Source organism: Lynx rufus, unplaced genomic scaffold (assembly GCF_022079265.1).
Source record: "Lynx rufus isolate CCGP_SWC_20201006 ecotype Redwood Valley unplaced genomic scaffold, mLynRuf1.p SCAF_12, whole genome shotgun sequence".
Classification (NCBI taxonomy): Eukaryota; Metazoa; Chordata; class Mammalia; order Carnivora; family Felidae; genus Lynx; species Lynx rufus.
Genome location: NW_025814826.1, coordinates 18,228,821 through 18,244,442, shown reverse-complemented (window position 1 = coordinate 18,244,442; position 15,622 = coordinate 18,228,821). Strand labels below are relative to the sequence as shown.

At 40.0% G+C, this 15,622-nt stretch overlaps 1 protein-coding gene across 9 annotated transcripts in view; it reads left to right on the top strand.

Moving 5' to 3' along the window:
* Positions 1–907: 907 nt before the first annotated feature.
* PDE7A (phosphodiesterase 7A) overlaps positions 908–15,622 on the top strand; it is a 140,785-nt gene continuing 126,070 nt past the window's right edge. For all 9 annotated transcript variants that reach the window (XR_006961101.1, XR_006961096.1, XR_006961095.1 and 6 more), the window contains exon 1: positions 908–1,651. Coding sequence is in view for 1 of the 9 variants with exons in the window: in XM_047073985.1 (XP_046929941.1) it covers positions 1,514–1,651 (138 nt within the window). In the remaining 8 variants the exon portion in view is untranslated. The remainder of the gene's footprint in view (positions 1,652–15,622) is intronic.

Sequence of the window (15,622 nt, the reverse complement as noted above, 5' to 3'; positions counted from 1 at the left end):
TGCCCTGAGAGCAGAGCCGAATCAACAATTTTGCCAGCAGGAAAGAGCTTGTTCAGGCCGACATCCCAGGGGCTGGAATGCATTTCAAACAATGGATTGCAGTTTAGGGAGAAATTTGACAAAATGAACCTGCAAATGACGTATCCAACTTACAAAGCAGGTCAAGAGCTCTTCACTCTCTTTGCTTTCTAAAAATCAAAGCCAACAAACCAAAACAGTTTTGGTAAAAGGTCATGCAGGATCCTTTTTTCCTTTGTCTTCTCAGTATCATCCTTTCTTTCTCATTTTTTCCAGTGCATACTCTCACTTCTTCTTTCTCGGTCTCGGTGTTTCCCCACCACCCCTTCACCCTCTCGTCTCTCCCGCATTCTCGACTCCTCTCTTCTCCCCTTGGCCCGGGACAGCCCTGGGGCCCGTACCTGCCTGGGGAGAGCCCCAGCCGGGCCCCGCCAAGGGACTGGCAGTGACGTAGCGGGGAGGATGGTGCCCGCGCGGTCCGCTGACGTCACTGCCGCAGCGGTCCCCAGCGAAGCCCAAGAATGGGAATTCAAGGAGGGAAGCACAGCGATGACCCCGCAGTTAAGGCTGAGCGCTGCCACTGCGCCCTGTGCTTCGGGTCTCTGGGGTCAGAAGGCCCGAATCTTGCTTGTAGACAGGCTGAGCCCACCCCACACCCTCAGCGCGCTCGAAAGCAAGAGTTTAACGATAAGGGGAATGTCCCCAAACGGTGGGGCCTCGTGCGCACGCGCCTTGTGTGGAGGGCAGATAAGGGAGAGCTGGGAGGGGGCTATGGGTTGAGGTTGGTAGGAGAGGAGGAAGGGGGGCATTGTGTGGCGGGAGGGGACAGTGACCGAGTGCAGAACCGGAGTGAGACGGTTCACCCCCACCGCCGCTAACCCGTCTCCCAGGGCGCTGCGGAGGCGCGGGGCCTGCGGCGCGGCGTCGTGACGTCAGGGTGGCGGCGGCCGTGGTTGGCGCACCGTCCGCGGCTGCAAAGTGTGAATTACGCCGGGCTCGCGCCGGCGGCGGAGTGAAGTCAGGCTCCGGGGGAGGGGAGGGGCAGGACGGTGGCGGCGGCCCGAGCTGGTGGCTGGTCCCAAGCCCCGTGCGACCTGGGTCTCGCCGCTGGCTCCAGCCGTCTTTTCTTGCACCGCTTTCTTCTGTCTTTGCTCCACTCCTGCTCTGCTCTGCCCGGACCCGTTCCTCCCGGCCGAGGAGATCTGGGGCGGCAGGGTTCCCTCTCCCACTTTGCCTGCGCTGCCCCCGCTTGCACCCCGGAGCCGGGCGCGCGCCGGTCCTCGTAACTGTCGCCGCGGCCGCCGCAGCGTCTTCCCACCGGCGGCCCGGGCGGAGTGTTGGGGTGGGAAGGCGTGAGCGCGGCTTCCCGGGGTCGGCGCCCGCCCTCCCTGCCCCCGCCTCGGCCCGGCGCCCCCGAGCCGCGGCCCCTTCCCAGCACAGGGGCCGGCGGCCGCGGCTGGGCGGGCGCCGCGCGGGGGCAGGGCGGGCGTATTCAATGGAAGTATGTTACCAGCTGCCGGTGCTGCCCCTGGACAGGCCGGTCCCCCAGCACGTCCTCAGCCGCCGAGGAGCCATCAGCTTCAGCTCCAGCTCCGCGCTCTTCGGCTGCCCCAATCCCCGTCAACTCTCACAGGTAATCGCCGGCGCCGCCGCCACCGGGGCCCCACACTTGGGGGGCTTCTCTTTTGTTTCCCTTTTCCCACCCTCTTCCCACCTCCGCGACACCCCTGGTCTCCTAGCCATTTACCCCAGACCCAGCGTGGTTCATTGTTTAGAGATTTCTACGCTGGCCCCTCGATTCGAGAGCCTTTGCTTTTATCCTCGGGCTTTACACCCTGAGTGCCCCGGCCTTCTCCGACCACCCCCACTGCCTAACCGGGTGGGCTTTGGAGTCCTTAAGACCTTCCCCAGGCCCGCCCCCCTCCATGCTCCGTGGTTTAAGCTTCAGGGATGACTCTTTTCCTCAGATCCAGTCGACGTCTGGATCTGAAGTCGGGCCTCTCTAACCTTAGTTGTGGCCCTGGGCACACCTGTCCCCCCTCCCCCATACGCACACCTGTGCCGTGTTTGAGCCTTGCCTACCCCCAGCTCCCGCGCGCCCCGTGGCGTTCGGATGGTCCTGCGGTTCTCCGAACAATAGGCCAATTCCTCCTCGGTGTTCGCCAGCTCCTATTCTGTGGATGGACCTTAAGTGCTTTGAAAAAAAAAGTATCGAGAGTGCTTCTCTGAAGCTTAGGTTTCCGCAAAGTTGATAGCCAGGTTTTTAATTTGATAAGGAGATTTTAGGAGAGAAACTCCTAATGAGCACTCACAGGAAGACTTTGTTTTGAATGGTCCAATACCAGTTGCTCCTGAGAATTTCGGTTTTTTCTTTGGTGATGCTGTTGGCCCAACTCCTTAGTTCTGGCTGATTTTGATTGCCAGATTTAAAATAGGCAAAAAGAATTTTGTTTACATTTGAACTAAGTGCCCTCCATTTCTGCTTTCAGAATGTTAAATGTTCATGATCAGTTTTTAATTTAATTCAATTATTTTTATTTTTACTATTGGTTAGTATTAGTATCTTTTATGGAACATATTTTCTCTCTCCAATTGTATTGTAAATATCCTGAGCCAGGTCTGTATTTTTCTTTTAAACTGGTAGTGTGGATAGTACCTCGTGGAGATTTTGCTTATGATAGGTGTGTCCAGTATTTGCCATTTGCTTCTTTGCCTAAATTGTAGAGACAGCAAGAGACCATTTGGATTTTTCTCTGAATTGTTTTTATTTAGAATCAGACTTATATCATGGGACAAGATGGTATGCTGATGAGGTCAGAGCCAACTTTAATGGTTACTCTAATAGTTTAAATAATACTGTGTTGTTATTTTGAAAGTTAGGTCCATGCTTAAAGCATCTGCAGGTTCCAAAATTAATGTTGAAGAAATGTTAATGCATTGCTGGAAAAGGTTTTTAATGGTAGTAATTAATAGTTTTTAATGGTAGTAACTTTTTTTCACTTAGAAATATTATTTTACTGTCTCAGATTACAGGCACATAACTAATGCCCATTTCCAGTTCAGTCTGCATAATAGAGGTGACCAGTAATCAGTTATAAAATTATAAAATACAGAAAAAGTCACTTGTGCTCCCTGAGGAGAAAATGAATGAGAAAGGAGATTCCAAGAGCATTAAAACAAGTAAGGCTGACACCAGGGGTTTTTACCAGTTGTCTTAATTAATCCTCAGAGACCAATTTTAAGCCCTACTCCTCTTTGACTCATTTCCTAGCCTTAGGTTTAAATGGGTAATGGAATTTTAAAAATATGATTGTGGCAGATAAAGCAAATATTGTAGAGCCACACCATCTCTTACTCCTGAAACTTAAAAAAATTTTTTCTGCACACCAAATATAGGAACTTAGGAAAATTTGGACAGGAAGTTTCCTGAGTTTACACTTTTTATCAAATTATTGTTGCTCAACATTAAAATGAAGATAAACTTACCATGGTTTGAAATGGTTACCAAGATTTTGAGTATCATTTAAAACTAAAGCATATGTTGCTAGTGATTTCTTTAGGACTAGATGGGAATGTGTAATAGGAAAAAAAGGTATAAAATTTTGGAATCTTATTCAGAGCTCTCTAAAATAAATATTTGGTTAAATAGAACCCTTGAATCTTCAGTTCTTAAGTCTAAAGCTATAGAAATTGTAAAAAACTGAGGTGGTTTTGTAAGTTTAATATTAAAAAAACCCACACAACAACCCTGTTTTTATTAAGTGCTAAGAAGTTGTTTTTTCTGAGTTTTTCTATTTTAGAATATGTTCAAAACTAGCAATCTTTTTAGTTCTTTATTTTCACCATAATATTACTTACCAACTTCACAACACAAGTACTTAATACTTGTTGGATGAGTGAATAAATAATGAAGCTATCTCTGACTATCAGTTTTAAATATGAAAACAATGTAAGGACCTTTATCAGGGTATAGCAGTAATTTATCCAGAACTTGGTTTGGAACTTGTAACTGCAAACTTTAAGAGATTCAGGAAATAAATAGAAGACGGAACAACCAAAATGTAGATTTGAGGATCCTCTCAAAGCCTGTGTGTTTTAGGCAAAATTCTGACAAACTTGTTTTGCAAGTAGCAGCAAATTTGAAGGGAGTTGGAGGCTGCTTGAGTCAGGTTCACACTGATACCAGCAAAAGTTGACAGCTGACACACCAAAGCTGGGGATCAGAAGAAAAACTCTTCAAAGCCAGCAACTTTTAAAAAAGAACCCTGGGGACATATAGTTTAGGAGCTTGAGGGCTGTACAACAAAATAATTATCAGTCAAAATATTTAATTGAATCTTTTTAAAAATCAAAAGATTCCCACTTAAAAAAGAAATCTCCATGCCAAACAATGTAAGTGTTGGTGCTTAAATGGATAAGAGTGAGTTATCTGAAAAATTCATTTCTTTGGAGCACCAACTGTCCTAAGAATGCCAAGTAAATGAGGCATTAACTTTTTGTTTTAAACCAGGTCATGTACTACTTTCTTGAAGGTTAATAGGAGTTTTTTGAATTATTTGAAAAAAATCAGGATAAGAGAAGTTTGTTTTGCCATTTTGAGCTATCTGTTGTTGATAGCTGAGGTTAAAGATTTATCTTGCAGAATAAAGTTGTTATTTAGAAAGAATATTGTGAGAACAGAAATTGTCTTGTTCACTGCTGTGTCCACAGTGCTTTGCATGGGTCGGTGCTCAGTAAATGAGGAGGTTGAGTTAGTGTATTGATGGCACCGACAGCACTGCACCTGCAGTTAATTTAGTCAGATTTTCTAAGCACTGGAGATAAATATTATTTGTGTTAGAAATTTGTGGTCTAGTTTTTAAAATTTATTATAAATCAATTGTATATATTATTATGGAACAAAATATTGGGATCTTTTTCGTTGAAGGCATTATATTTTTAGAGCAGTTTTAAGTTCACAGCACAATTGACTGGAAGGCAGAGAGATGTCCCATGTGCTTTCTGACCTGGTGCATGCATAGTCTCCCCCGTTATCAACATCCCCCAACAGGTTAGTACATTTGTTACAATTGTTGAACCTACATTGCTGCATCATTACCACCCAGAGTGCATAGTTTACATTAGGCTTCATTCGTGGTGTCTTTTGTTTTTTTTTTAAATACAGAAACTATTCCACAGATATTTGCTAAACACCTTCTGAGAATGAGGCTCCTTATGTTGAGTACTAAGAAAATGTAAAGAATTAGAAATTGAAAACAAAAATCACTTGTGATGGGACACCTGGGTGGCTCAGGCAGTAGAGTGTCCGGCTCTTGGTTTCGGCTCAGGTCATGACCTCACGGGTTCATGGGTTCTAGCCCTGCCTTTGGCTCCACACTGCCCTGTGGAGCTTGCTTGGCCTTCTCTTTCTCTCCCTCTCTCTGCCCCTCCTCCGCTCACTCTCTGTCTCAAAATAAATAATCTTAAAAATCACTTGTGAGCCTGCCAACCTAGCCATGTTTTTCTTTGATGCATTATATTCCTTATGCATAAACGTTTTTCACTTATAGTGTACATCTCTGTTGTTTTTAGCAGTTCTCTTAGTATATGACAAATTATCAAGGCAGAACAGTTCAAAGTCCCTTGGATAAAAGTTGGTTCTTTAAGGAAGCTTGCAGGATTGTGGTAGGGGAAATAATATGATGTGATGGAATTTATTGCCAGTTACCAAGGTGTAATGAGACTACAAGAAAGTATACCCAAATTTCCTGCATAAATCAGGGGGAACCTCACACAGTAATTGAGGCTTAGGCCAAAGCCTGAAGATTAAGTAGATAAAAGGGTGCATATAAGGGAAGGAGGATAGAGGATGGTCCAGGTAGCTGTGTAGATCAGCACTATCTAACAGAACTTGTGATGATGGAAAGTGCTAGGTAAGCACTTGAAATGTGGCTTGTCTGACTAAGGAACTGAATGGTAAATTCAGTTTTATTTAAGTAGCTGCATATGGCTTGTGGCTACTGTCAGAATACAGTATAGTTTTATGTATACCTAATGAACATTAGTAGTGATGATGTGTTGATCTATGAGTAATTTATTCTCTGAATGTTGAATGTTAGAGTTGTTTCAGGTCTTGGTGTTGTATATAAAACTTTAATACTGGGGCGCCTGGGTGGCACAGTCGGTTAAGCGTCCGACTTCAGCCAGGTCACGATCTCGCGGTCCGTGAGTTCGAGCCCCGCATCAGGCTCTGGGCTGATGGCTCGGAGCCTGGAGCCTGTTTCCGATTCTGTGTCTCCCTCTCTCTCTGCCCCTCCCCCGTTCATGCTGTGTCTCTCTCTGTCCCCAAAATAAATAAACGTTGAAAAAAAATTTTTTTTAAAAAAAACTTTAATACTTTCGTGCATGTTTGTTAGAGTGGGATCACTAGGTTGGGTCAAGAGGTAAGAATATTTTTTTGTTTCCTAGAATGTTCTGTCCTTACTTAGATAAATGATTATCTCTCTTTCAGTATAATATTATAACGATTATGAGATTATAATACTATATAATTATTTAATAAACATTTTATAAATATTTTGTAAACATTTATATAAATGTTTTACTGTGTCAGTAGATGCACTGTGGTATGCTGAGTTTGTTTCAACTTGCAGTAAGCAAAATGGACACTTTCTGAAGTGCTTCTCTGCATTTGCATTTCTTTTGTCAAATTTCATTTGCATATCTTGTGCTCATGTGTAAGGACTGTTATATATCAAATATCAGTTTGTAAATGTGCATAATTCCAAATTACTGTTACCACAGTAGTTGCCTTTTTACAAATCGACATTCAGAAGACAATACAGGGGATAGTGGGAGCAGTTGGTGGGATATCCTGGGAGTGGTTCAGTTGCTGAGACTTTCCTCCCTGTCCATTTCCCTAACACTTGTTTTGTTGGGATCTTAGTTTCATTTTTCTGTTTTCAGAAATGTTTCATACTTTGATTTAAATTTAATGCTATCATGTTTGGCTCTTCTGAAGTAATGTATATTTATGCTATACTTCAAATATATGCCCAAACATAATATTAATGTAAATCTATAATGTATTTGGAGTGTTCTGATTGAGGAGTAGGGTGTTCAAATTGCTAGTTTATAAGTTGTCATCAGGAACACATTTAATGTATGGGATGTGATTTGAAGAGGTTTTAGACCTATGCCTAGATTTTTCTTTGTTGCTATGCTTAGAGTTCCATCAGCTGTACATACTGCCTACCCAAGAATTCTTTTTTAAACACAAATGTCCTGCAAGAGGTTAAATATTACATCCTTTTCAGGAAACAAAGATTAGGGAGCTCATTTTGGATGGAAAGAAGGAGAGGTATTATCCATTCTCTTTGAGGCAATTTGATAAGACTTCTAATACATTAGGGTAAGTTTCAACCCATCTTTCCTTCCTTTTTTTTCTTTTCATGAAGAAAAATTTTAGAATAATTTTAGGGAATTGACTTCTTTTCTAGGGATGGGTATAGAGACAAGTTTTGGAAGAGAAGAGCTGAAGAAAGAGGAAGTAGACAAAGCTTAGCTTAATTCAGATTTTTTGCCTGGGACTATTGATAGCCATTTAGTAGGATTAAATATACTTAGGAAATTTAGGTGGTAAAGAACTCTCATTGCATGCAGATCTTAAGGAATTTAATTTTCTGTACTAAAGACTGTGTTTATATAAAATCTAATTTTGTTAGAAGTCGTTTGACTAAAGATCTTTAAAATCTGGGCATTCTTACATTCCCTTTGGCCACTCCAGAAAAGTTCAACAATTAATTTTTAATCTTCTAATTTAGAAACAACTTAAAACTTTTTTATTGTACATATTGCTTGGATCTATTTGAATTGAGAGAAAAAATTGAGTGTTTATTCTCTTCCTCATTTAAATAGCCTGTTCTTGCCTAAATGTAACATAGACTGTTGATTTTTATATTGTTGTCAAATGTGTCTTTCAAAAGGTTATTCACAAAATAAATGATACTTTTGTATGTTTGCGTTCAGGTGTAGTATATGAGGAAAGGAAGTAGATCAGTAGTATGTTTGGAAAGGAAAAAAACCCTACATTTGTAGATGAGTCTTTGAAGCTTGCAGAACTTCATTTTAGCTGCTGGCAGGTACCCTTCCTAATGGACCAGTGCCAGTGATCTTGTGGTTGAAATCAGAAGTGTCTCTTGTCTGCTTGTAATTTTGAGTAGGAATTGTAGGTGACTGCTCCATTCCTCCACCTGCTGGTAGGGATGGCTCTTCATTTTCTGAAGATGATGGCACGAGGGAGGAGAGGATGAAAGTAGAGCAGGGCAGAATTTGGAGAAGAAGATGAGTTGTTAATTGGTTAACATCTACTCCATCGTCTGTGTTTTGGGTAGACCAAGCTCTAGCTCAAGACCATGTAAAGTACTTGACAAATGGTGCTTAATAAAGATGCAGTAGTCTTGCTTCAGTGGTAATTGTTTGTTTCTATTTATTGAATACCTCCTACATGCCAGATACTACAATTAATATTTTTAATCTTTCCAAAAACCCTTTGAGATAAGTGATATTACTCCCATTTTTCCCAAGGAGTAAACTGACCTTAGAGACATTACTACATTACTTGCCCAAGGCATCACAAGAACTTCAAGAGTGTTCCACACCCTCACGTTTAACCTGGCCTGCCTTGTTGGTGAAAGTGAGGTGAATATAGTTAGTCTTTTAGGTTTATGGATTATAGATTTTGTTGGCTCGTGGATCTGGATACGGAAAACAAATTGGATGATTTGAAGTGATAACCTTTACTCTGGTCTTTTCAAATCACATCTGGATTTTGTTCTAGATGCCACTTTCTAGGGGAACATGACTAGGTTAAATCATACTCTGAAATACCAAGATGATGAGGTAATTTGAAAGCATATTGTTTGATATGTGAGTGAAGAAATTGGAGACATGTAGCTTGGAGAAAGGAATCCCCAAGATTTGGGCCAAAAGGATAGGGATAGAAGAGCAGTTGGTGGGGCGCCTGGGTGGCGCAGTCGGTTGAGCGTCCGACTTCAGCCAGGTCACGATCTCGCGGTCCGTGAGTTCGAGCCCCGCGTCGGGCTCTGGGCTGATGGCTCAGAGCCTGGAGCCTGTTTCCGATTCTGTGTCTCCCTCTCTCTCTGCCCCTCCCCCGTTCATGCTCTGTCTCTCTCTGTCTCAAAAATAAATAAACGTTTAAAAAAAAAAAAAAAAAAGAAGAGCAGTTGGTGAGAGACAGTAAGAGCGTTGCTATCTTCCAATATGTGAAGGACTACCATGCAAATGAGAAAAAGGAGGGGAGATAATTTAGATTTTGTTTGGTTGTATGTTCTTGATTGCTATACCCTGTTTCTACTTTGTGAGGGTTGTTGACAATACACAGGAGAAGATACAAACTTAAAGTTGTCACTTGTCCAAGGTAACACAGCTAGGTAGTGGAAATGGATCAAATCCTAGGTCATTCTGACCTGACCCTAACACCTATGCATTTTCTTCTATTTCCTTTTACAACATGGGAAAAGGATGTTACCGCAGAGTAGAATGGGATGAATAGGTAAAAGCAATAGGGAAATAGGGAGATCTTGTGTGTAATCACACTAATAAAGAAACAAACTAAAAGAATGATACTTGCTTAAGATTGACAAAGTAAAAAAAAAAAACAAAACACAAGTATATGACATGAAGATTATGCTATGCAGTGCTAGTAGGATTATAAATTGTAAATTTGCTGACAGGTAATTTAGCAGTTGAATAAAAAAATTAATACTTTGCCTTACTTTTGGGACTCTATCCTCAGCAAATAACTAGAAATGTAGATAAAGATTGATCTTCAAGGATATTCATCACGTATTCATCACTGTGAAAAATTAGAAACAATAAGTAATTTATAAATGATTAAATAAATTATAATATTGTGAGTATTTAGTATTTGTTTTTTCTTTTTTTTTATTTTTTTTAATTTTTTTTTTATTTTTTGGGACAGAGAGAGACAGAGCATGAACGGGGGAGGGGCAGAGAGAGAGGGAGACACAGAATCGGAAACAGGCTCCAGGCTCTGAGCCATCAGCCCAGAGCCCGACGCGGGGCTCGAACTCACGGACCGCGAGATCGTGACCTGGCTGAAGTCAGACGCTTAACCGACTGCGCCACCCAGGCGCCCCAAGTATTTGTTATTTCTATATTATGTAACCACAAAAATGCTTTGAAAAATTTAAAGGATATATGATAAGTAGTTTACAAATGATTGACTAAAAGTTAATATTTCTTAGTTTTGCTATATTATATATCCACTAAAATATTTTGAAGAATTTGAAGAATACATAATTGCATGGGGAATTGCTTATAACATAATTAAGTGAAAAAATAAAAACAAACAAACCGAGTATCAACAGTTTATCCCAATTTTGTTTAAAACTAAATCACAAAATATATACATATCTACACACCATGCATACTCAAACAAAATAAAGGAAAAAAAAAAGCCAGATGTATCCCCAAATGCTAACTGAAGCTATCTCCGTATGTTAAATTTTAACTAATTTTTTAACTTTTTGTTTAGAATTTTGTGTAATTTTACCATTGTTCTTCTGCTAGCATGAATCTTTTTTTAAATTGCAATAATCTTAGAAAACGTGCAACAAGTTGTATTTGGGCCTGGATCTCTGACAGCGATGTCCCGACAGAGAGCAGGGTACTTCATGAAGCTATAAATTGACAACAGCTTGAAAGTACCTGGATAAGGATATTGTCAAAGGGATTGACTCTTCTGGTTCCTTCCAACTTCATGATTCTCTAATTTCTTTGAGTAACTCAATTATATGCATGACAGGTAATTTTGTATAGCTCTAATTAGTATAAAGTAGTTTCATTCTCTATGAGAGATGTTGAAAAGTAAATTTAAGTGTAATTATTGTTAAAAAAAAAAAAACAAAGCTGGAGGTATCATAATTCCAGATTTCAAGTTATACTACAAAGCTGTCGTAATCTAAACCGTATAGTACTGGCACAAAAGTAAACACAGTTCAATGGAACAGACTAGAAGCCCCAGAAATAAACTCTTGATTATATGGTCAATTAATTGTTGACAAAGGAGGTGACAGTATGTGGAAAAGACAGTCTCTTCAATAAATGGTGCTGGGAAAACTGGACAGCTACATGTAAAAAAAAAAAATGGCACTGGACCACCTTTTAACATCATACACAAATATAAACTCTAAGTGAATTAAAGACCTAAGTGTAAGGCCCCAAACAATAAAAACCTTAGACGAGAACACAGGCAGTAATATCTTTGACATTGGTCATAGATATATTTTTCTAGATATGTCTCCTTAAAGCAAGGCAAACAAAAGCAAAAATAAACTGTTGGGACCACATCAAAATAAAAAGCTTTTGCACAGCAAAGGAAACCATCAGTAAACAAAAGGCAACCTACTTTGGCACAAAAGCAGACACTCAGATCAATGGAACAGGAATAGAGAACCCAGAAATGGACCCACAAACGTATGGCCAACTAATCTTTGACAAAGCAGGAAAGAATATCCAATGGAATAAAGACAGTCTCCTCAACAAATGGTGCCGGGAAGACTGGACAGCAACATGCAGAAGAATGAACCTGGACCACTTTCTTACACCATACACAAAAATAAACTCAAAATGGATGAAAGACCTCAATGTAAGACAGGAAGCCATCAAAATCCTCTTCGGAGATTTTGGAGAAAGCAGGTAAAAACCCCTTTGACCTTGGCCACAGCAACTTTTTACTCAACACGTCTTCAGAGGCAAGGGAAACAAAAGCAAAAATGAGCTATTGGGGCCTCATCAAAATAAAATCTTGTGCACGGCGAAGGAAACCATCAGCAAAACTAAAAGGCAACCAATGGAATAGGAGAAGATATTTGCAAATGACATCAGACAAAGGGTTAGTATCCAAAATCTACAAAGAACTTATCAACTCAACACCCAAAACACAAATAATCCAGTGAAGAAATGGGCAAAAGACATGAATAGACACTTCTCCAAAGAAGACATCCAGATGGCCAACCGACACATGAAAAAATGCTCAACATCACTTATCCTCAGGGAAATACAAATCAAAACCACAATGAGATAACACCTCACTCCTGTCAGAATGGCTAACAACTCAGGCAACAACAGATGTTGGTGAGGATGAGGAGAAAGAGGATCTCTTTTGCACTGCTGGTGGGAATGCAAGCTGGTGCAGCCACTCTGGAAAACAGTATGGAGGTTCCTCAAAAAACTAAAAATAGAACTACCCTATGACCGAGCAATTGCAGTACTAGGCATTTATCTACGGGATACAGGTGTGCTGTTTCGAAGGGACACATGCACCCCCATGTTTATAGCAGCACTATCACCAATAGCCAAAGTATGGAAAGAGCCCAAATGTCCATCAATGGATGAATGGATAAAGAAGAAGTGGTATATACACACACACACACACACACACACACACACACACACACACACACTGGAGTATTACTCAGCAATCGAAAAGAATGAAATCTTGCCATTTGCAACTACGTGGATGGAACTAGAGGGTCTTATGCTAAGCGAAATTAGAGAAAGAAATATCATATGACTTCACTCATATGAGGACTTTAAGGTACAAAACAGATGAACATAAGGGAAGGGAAGCAAAAATAATATAAAAACAGGGAGGGGGACAAAACATAAGCGACTCTTAAATATGAAGAACAGAGGGTTACTGGAGGGGTTGTGGGAGAGGGGAGGGGCTAACTGGGTAAGGGGCATTAAGAAATCTACTCCAGAGATCATTGCACGATATGCTAACTAATTTGGATGTAAATTAAAAAAAAATGGTAAAAAAAAAATAAAGCAACCCACTGAATGGGAGAAGATATTTGCAATATGCTCTAATAAGCAGTAATATGCAAAATATATAAAGAACCTATACAACTCAGCACCAGAAAACAATCTGATTAAGTAATGGGCAGAGGACCTAAAGCAACATTTTTCCGAAGAAGTCCTATAGATGGCTAACAAACATGTGAAAAAGTGCTCAACATCGCTCATCATCAGGGAAATGCAAATCAAAACCAATGAGAGATCACCATACACCTGTCAGAATGGCTAAAGTCAAAATGATGAGAAATAATAAGTGTTGGCAAAGATGTGGAGAAAAAGTAATTCTTGTGCACTGTTGGTGGGAACAAATTGATGCAGCCACTGTGGAGAATAGTATGGAGGTTCCTCAAAAACTTAAAAATAGAAATATCTAACAATTACACTACTTGGTATTTACCCAAAGAAAACAAAAACACTAATTCAAAAAGGTATACTGTATGTTTATTGCAGCATTATTTACAATAACCAAGTTATGGAAGTAACCTAAGTGTCCATCAATTGATGAATGGATAAGGAAGATACACATACACACACATGATACACACAGGAATATTGCTCAGCCATAAAAAAGGATGAGATCGTGTCATCTGAGACAACATGGATGGACCTAGAATGTATAGTGCTAAGTGAAATAAGTCAGAAAAAGACAAATAACATATGATTTCACTCATATGGAGTGAAATAAGTGGAATCTTTTTTAAGAAAATGAATAAACAAAAGGTAGAATCAGACCTATAAATACAAAGAACAAACCTGGTGTTTGCCTGAGGGGAGGGACATAGATCAATTGGACAAAATGGGTAAAAGGGAGTGGGAGATATAGGTTTCCAGTTATAGAATGAATAATTCTTGGGAATAAAAGGCACAGCATAAGGAAGGTAGTCAATGATATTGTAATAAGGATGTATGGGGGCAGATGTTAGCTACACTGGTGATGAGCAAAGCACAAACTTGTCAAATCACTGTATTGTGCACCTGAAACTATAACATCATATGTCAACTGTATTAAATATATATATATATATTTATATATGTATATAGTTATTGTTTTGAAGAGCTATTTGATGACAGCCTGTGAAGAGACCTTAAATGATTACTGTGGCACAAGGAATAGAGATCGTTAGGAGTTAGGTCCTAGGAACTGATTTGGTGTGGGAGGTAATAAAAAAATTTCCCACTCTTTTAGTCTAAGAGACCAGGTAGATCATGGAGCTAATAATAAAAATACAGATAGGAGGAGGAGGCAGGTTTTGTTTTTCTGGGGGGGTGGGGTTGGGGGAAGAGAATAAATTTACTTTGGATTATGTTGAGTTCAAGTGTCTGGGGAGCATCCATATGGGGATGTCCAGTAGGCAGTATCTTAGGAAGAAGGTTAAGACAAGTGATATATTCTGACTTCCACTACTAGGGTTTTTTTGCTCCTATACCCCTTCAAAGAATTGGAAAAACAAACAAAAAACTATATACCTTCTCATACATCTTGAATTTTTCCTCTAAGTTTCAGTATTTGTAAATGATAGAATTTTTGTTAAATTCAAACAATTTAAATACATTATGGAAATTTTAAAAACTTGATATTTTACGTTGTCCGTTTAAAAAAATATATATGTGAACAAGGCTCCTGGGTGGCTCAGTCAGTTAAGCATCTGACTTCTGCTCGGTCATGATCTCACGGTTCCTGTGAGTTTGAGTCCTGCAATGGGTGAGCTCAGTCCTCGCTTCAGATGAGCCCTGCTTCCTCCCTCTCTTTCTCTCTTTGTCTCCCTCTCTTCCTCCCTCCCTCCCTCCCTCCCTCCCTCTCTCCCTGCCCTTCATGGGATTCTCCCTCTTTCCCTCTCTCTCTTTGCCTCTCGCTCACTTGTGCCCTCTGTCTCTCAAAAAAAAAAAAAAAAAAAAGGAAAAAGAAATATATGAACAATGTCTTAATTTTAACAGTCAGAATTTTACATTCCTTACTTTTCTCTTTGAACTCATTTGTATTTTTCTAGCATTGACATCTTATCCTAATGTATTCTTTTATACTGGAAAGAATTTTATCAATCACACAATCATATTTTTCTATAATGAAAAGTAAATTCATTCATGAATTTAGTGAATGGGAATAAAAAATGCTTTAAATTGTCACCCAGTTCTTCTGAGTTCTGTGCAAAAACAATTATAATTAAAAACATTTAAATTTTCCTATGTCCATAAAGCCATATCAAATTTATTTTGGTCTGAGTAAGCAATACAATTTAGAGAAGATGGTGTTTTGCATTACCTTTCTAACTTTTTTACTTTAATAGTGAAAGTACTGAGAAATCTCATGAATTTAGTAGATGGTTATAAAACGTGCTTTATTTTAGCCATATCCCCCATTCTTCCAAGTTGACAGCAAAGTGATCTATAATCCGAATAATTGGTCAAGTAGTAAGTGGATTTGGTTTAATGTCTATATTCGTGGAAGTAGAAATTAGTGACCCCTTTAACTTGAAAATAATTGGATACCCAGTGTGTAGAATCATTATCTTCCTCACCACAGATATTTTGAATTCTCCATTTGGCTCTTCAGATGTTGTTAGACACCAGCTCCACAGTAAGTTTCAGGAAGTGTTGAGTGTTACGGTTTCCTTTATGAGGTAGTAGAGGGGGAGAGATGAAAGGGCAGAGGAGGTAAATGAAAACTGATATGTTGTTTTAGCAGAATGGTTCTAGAAAATTGTATAGATGGAAGTTGAGA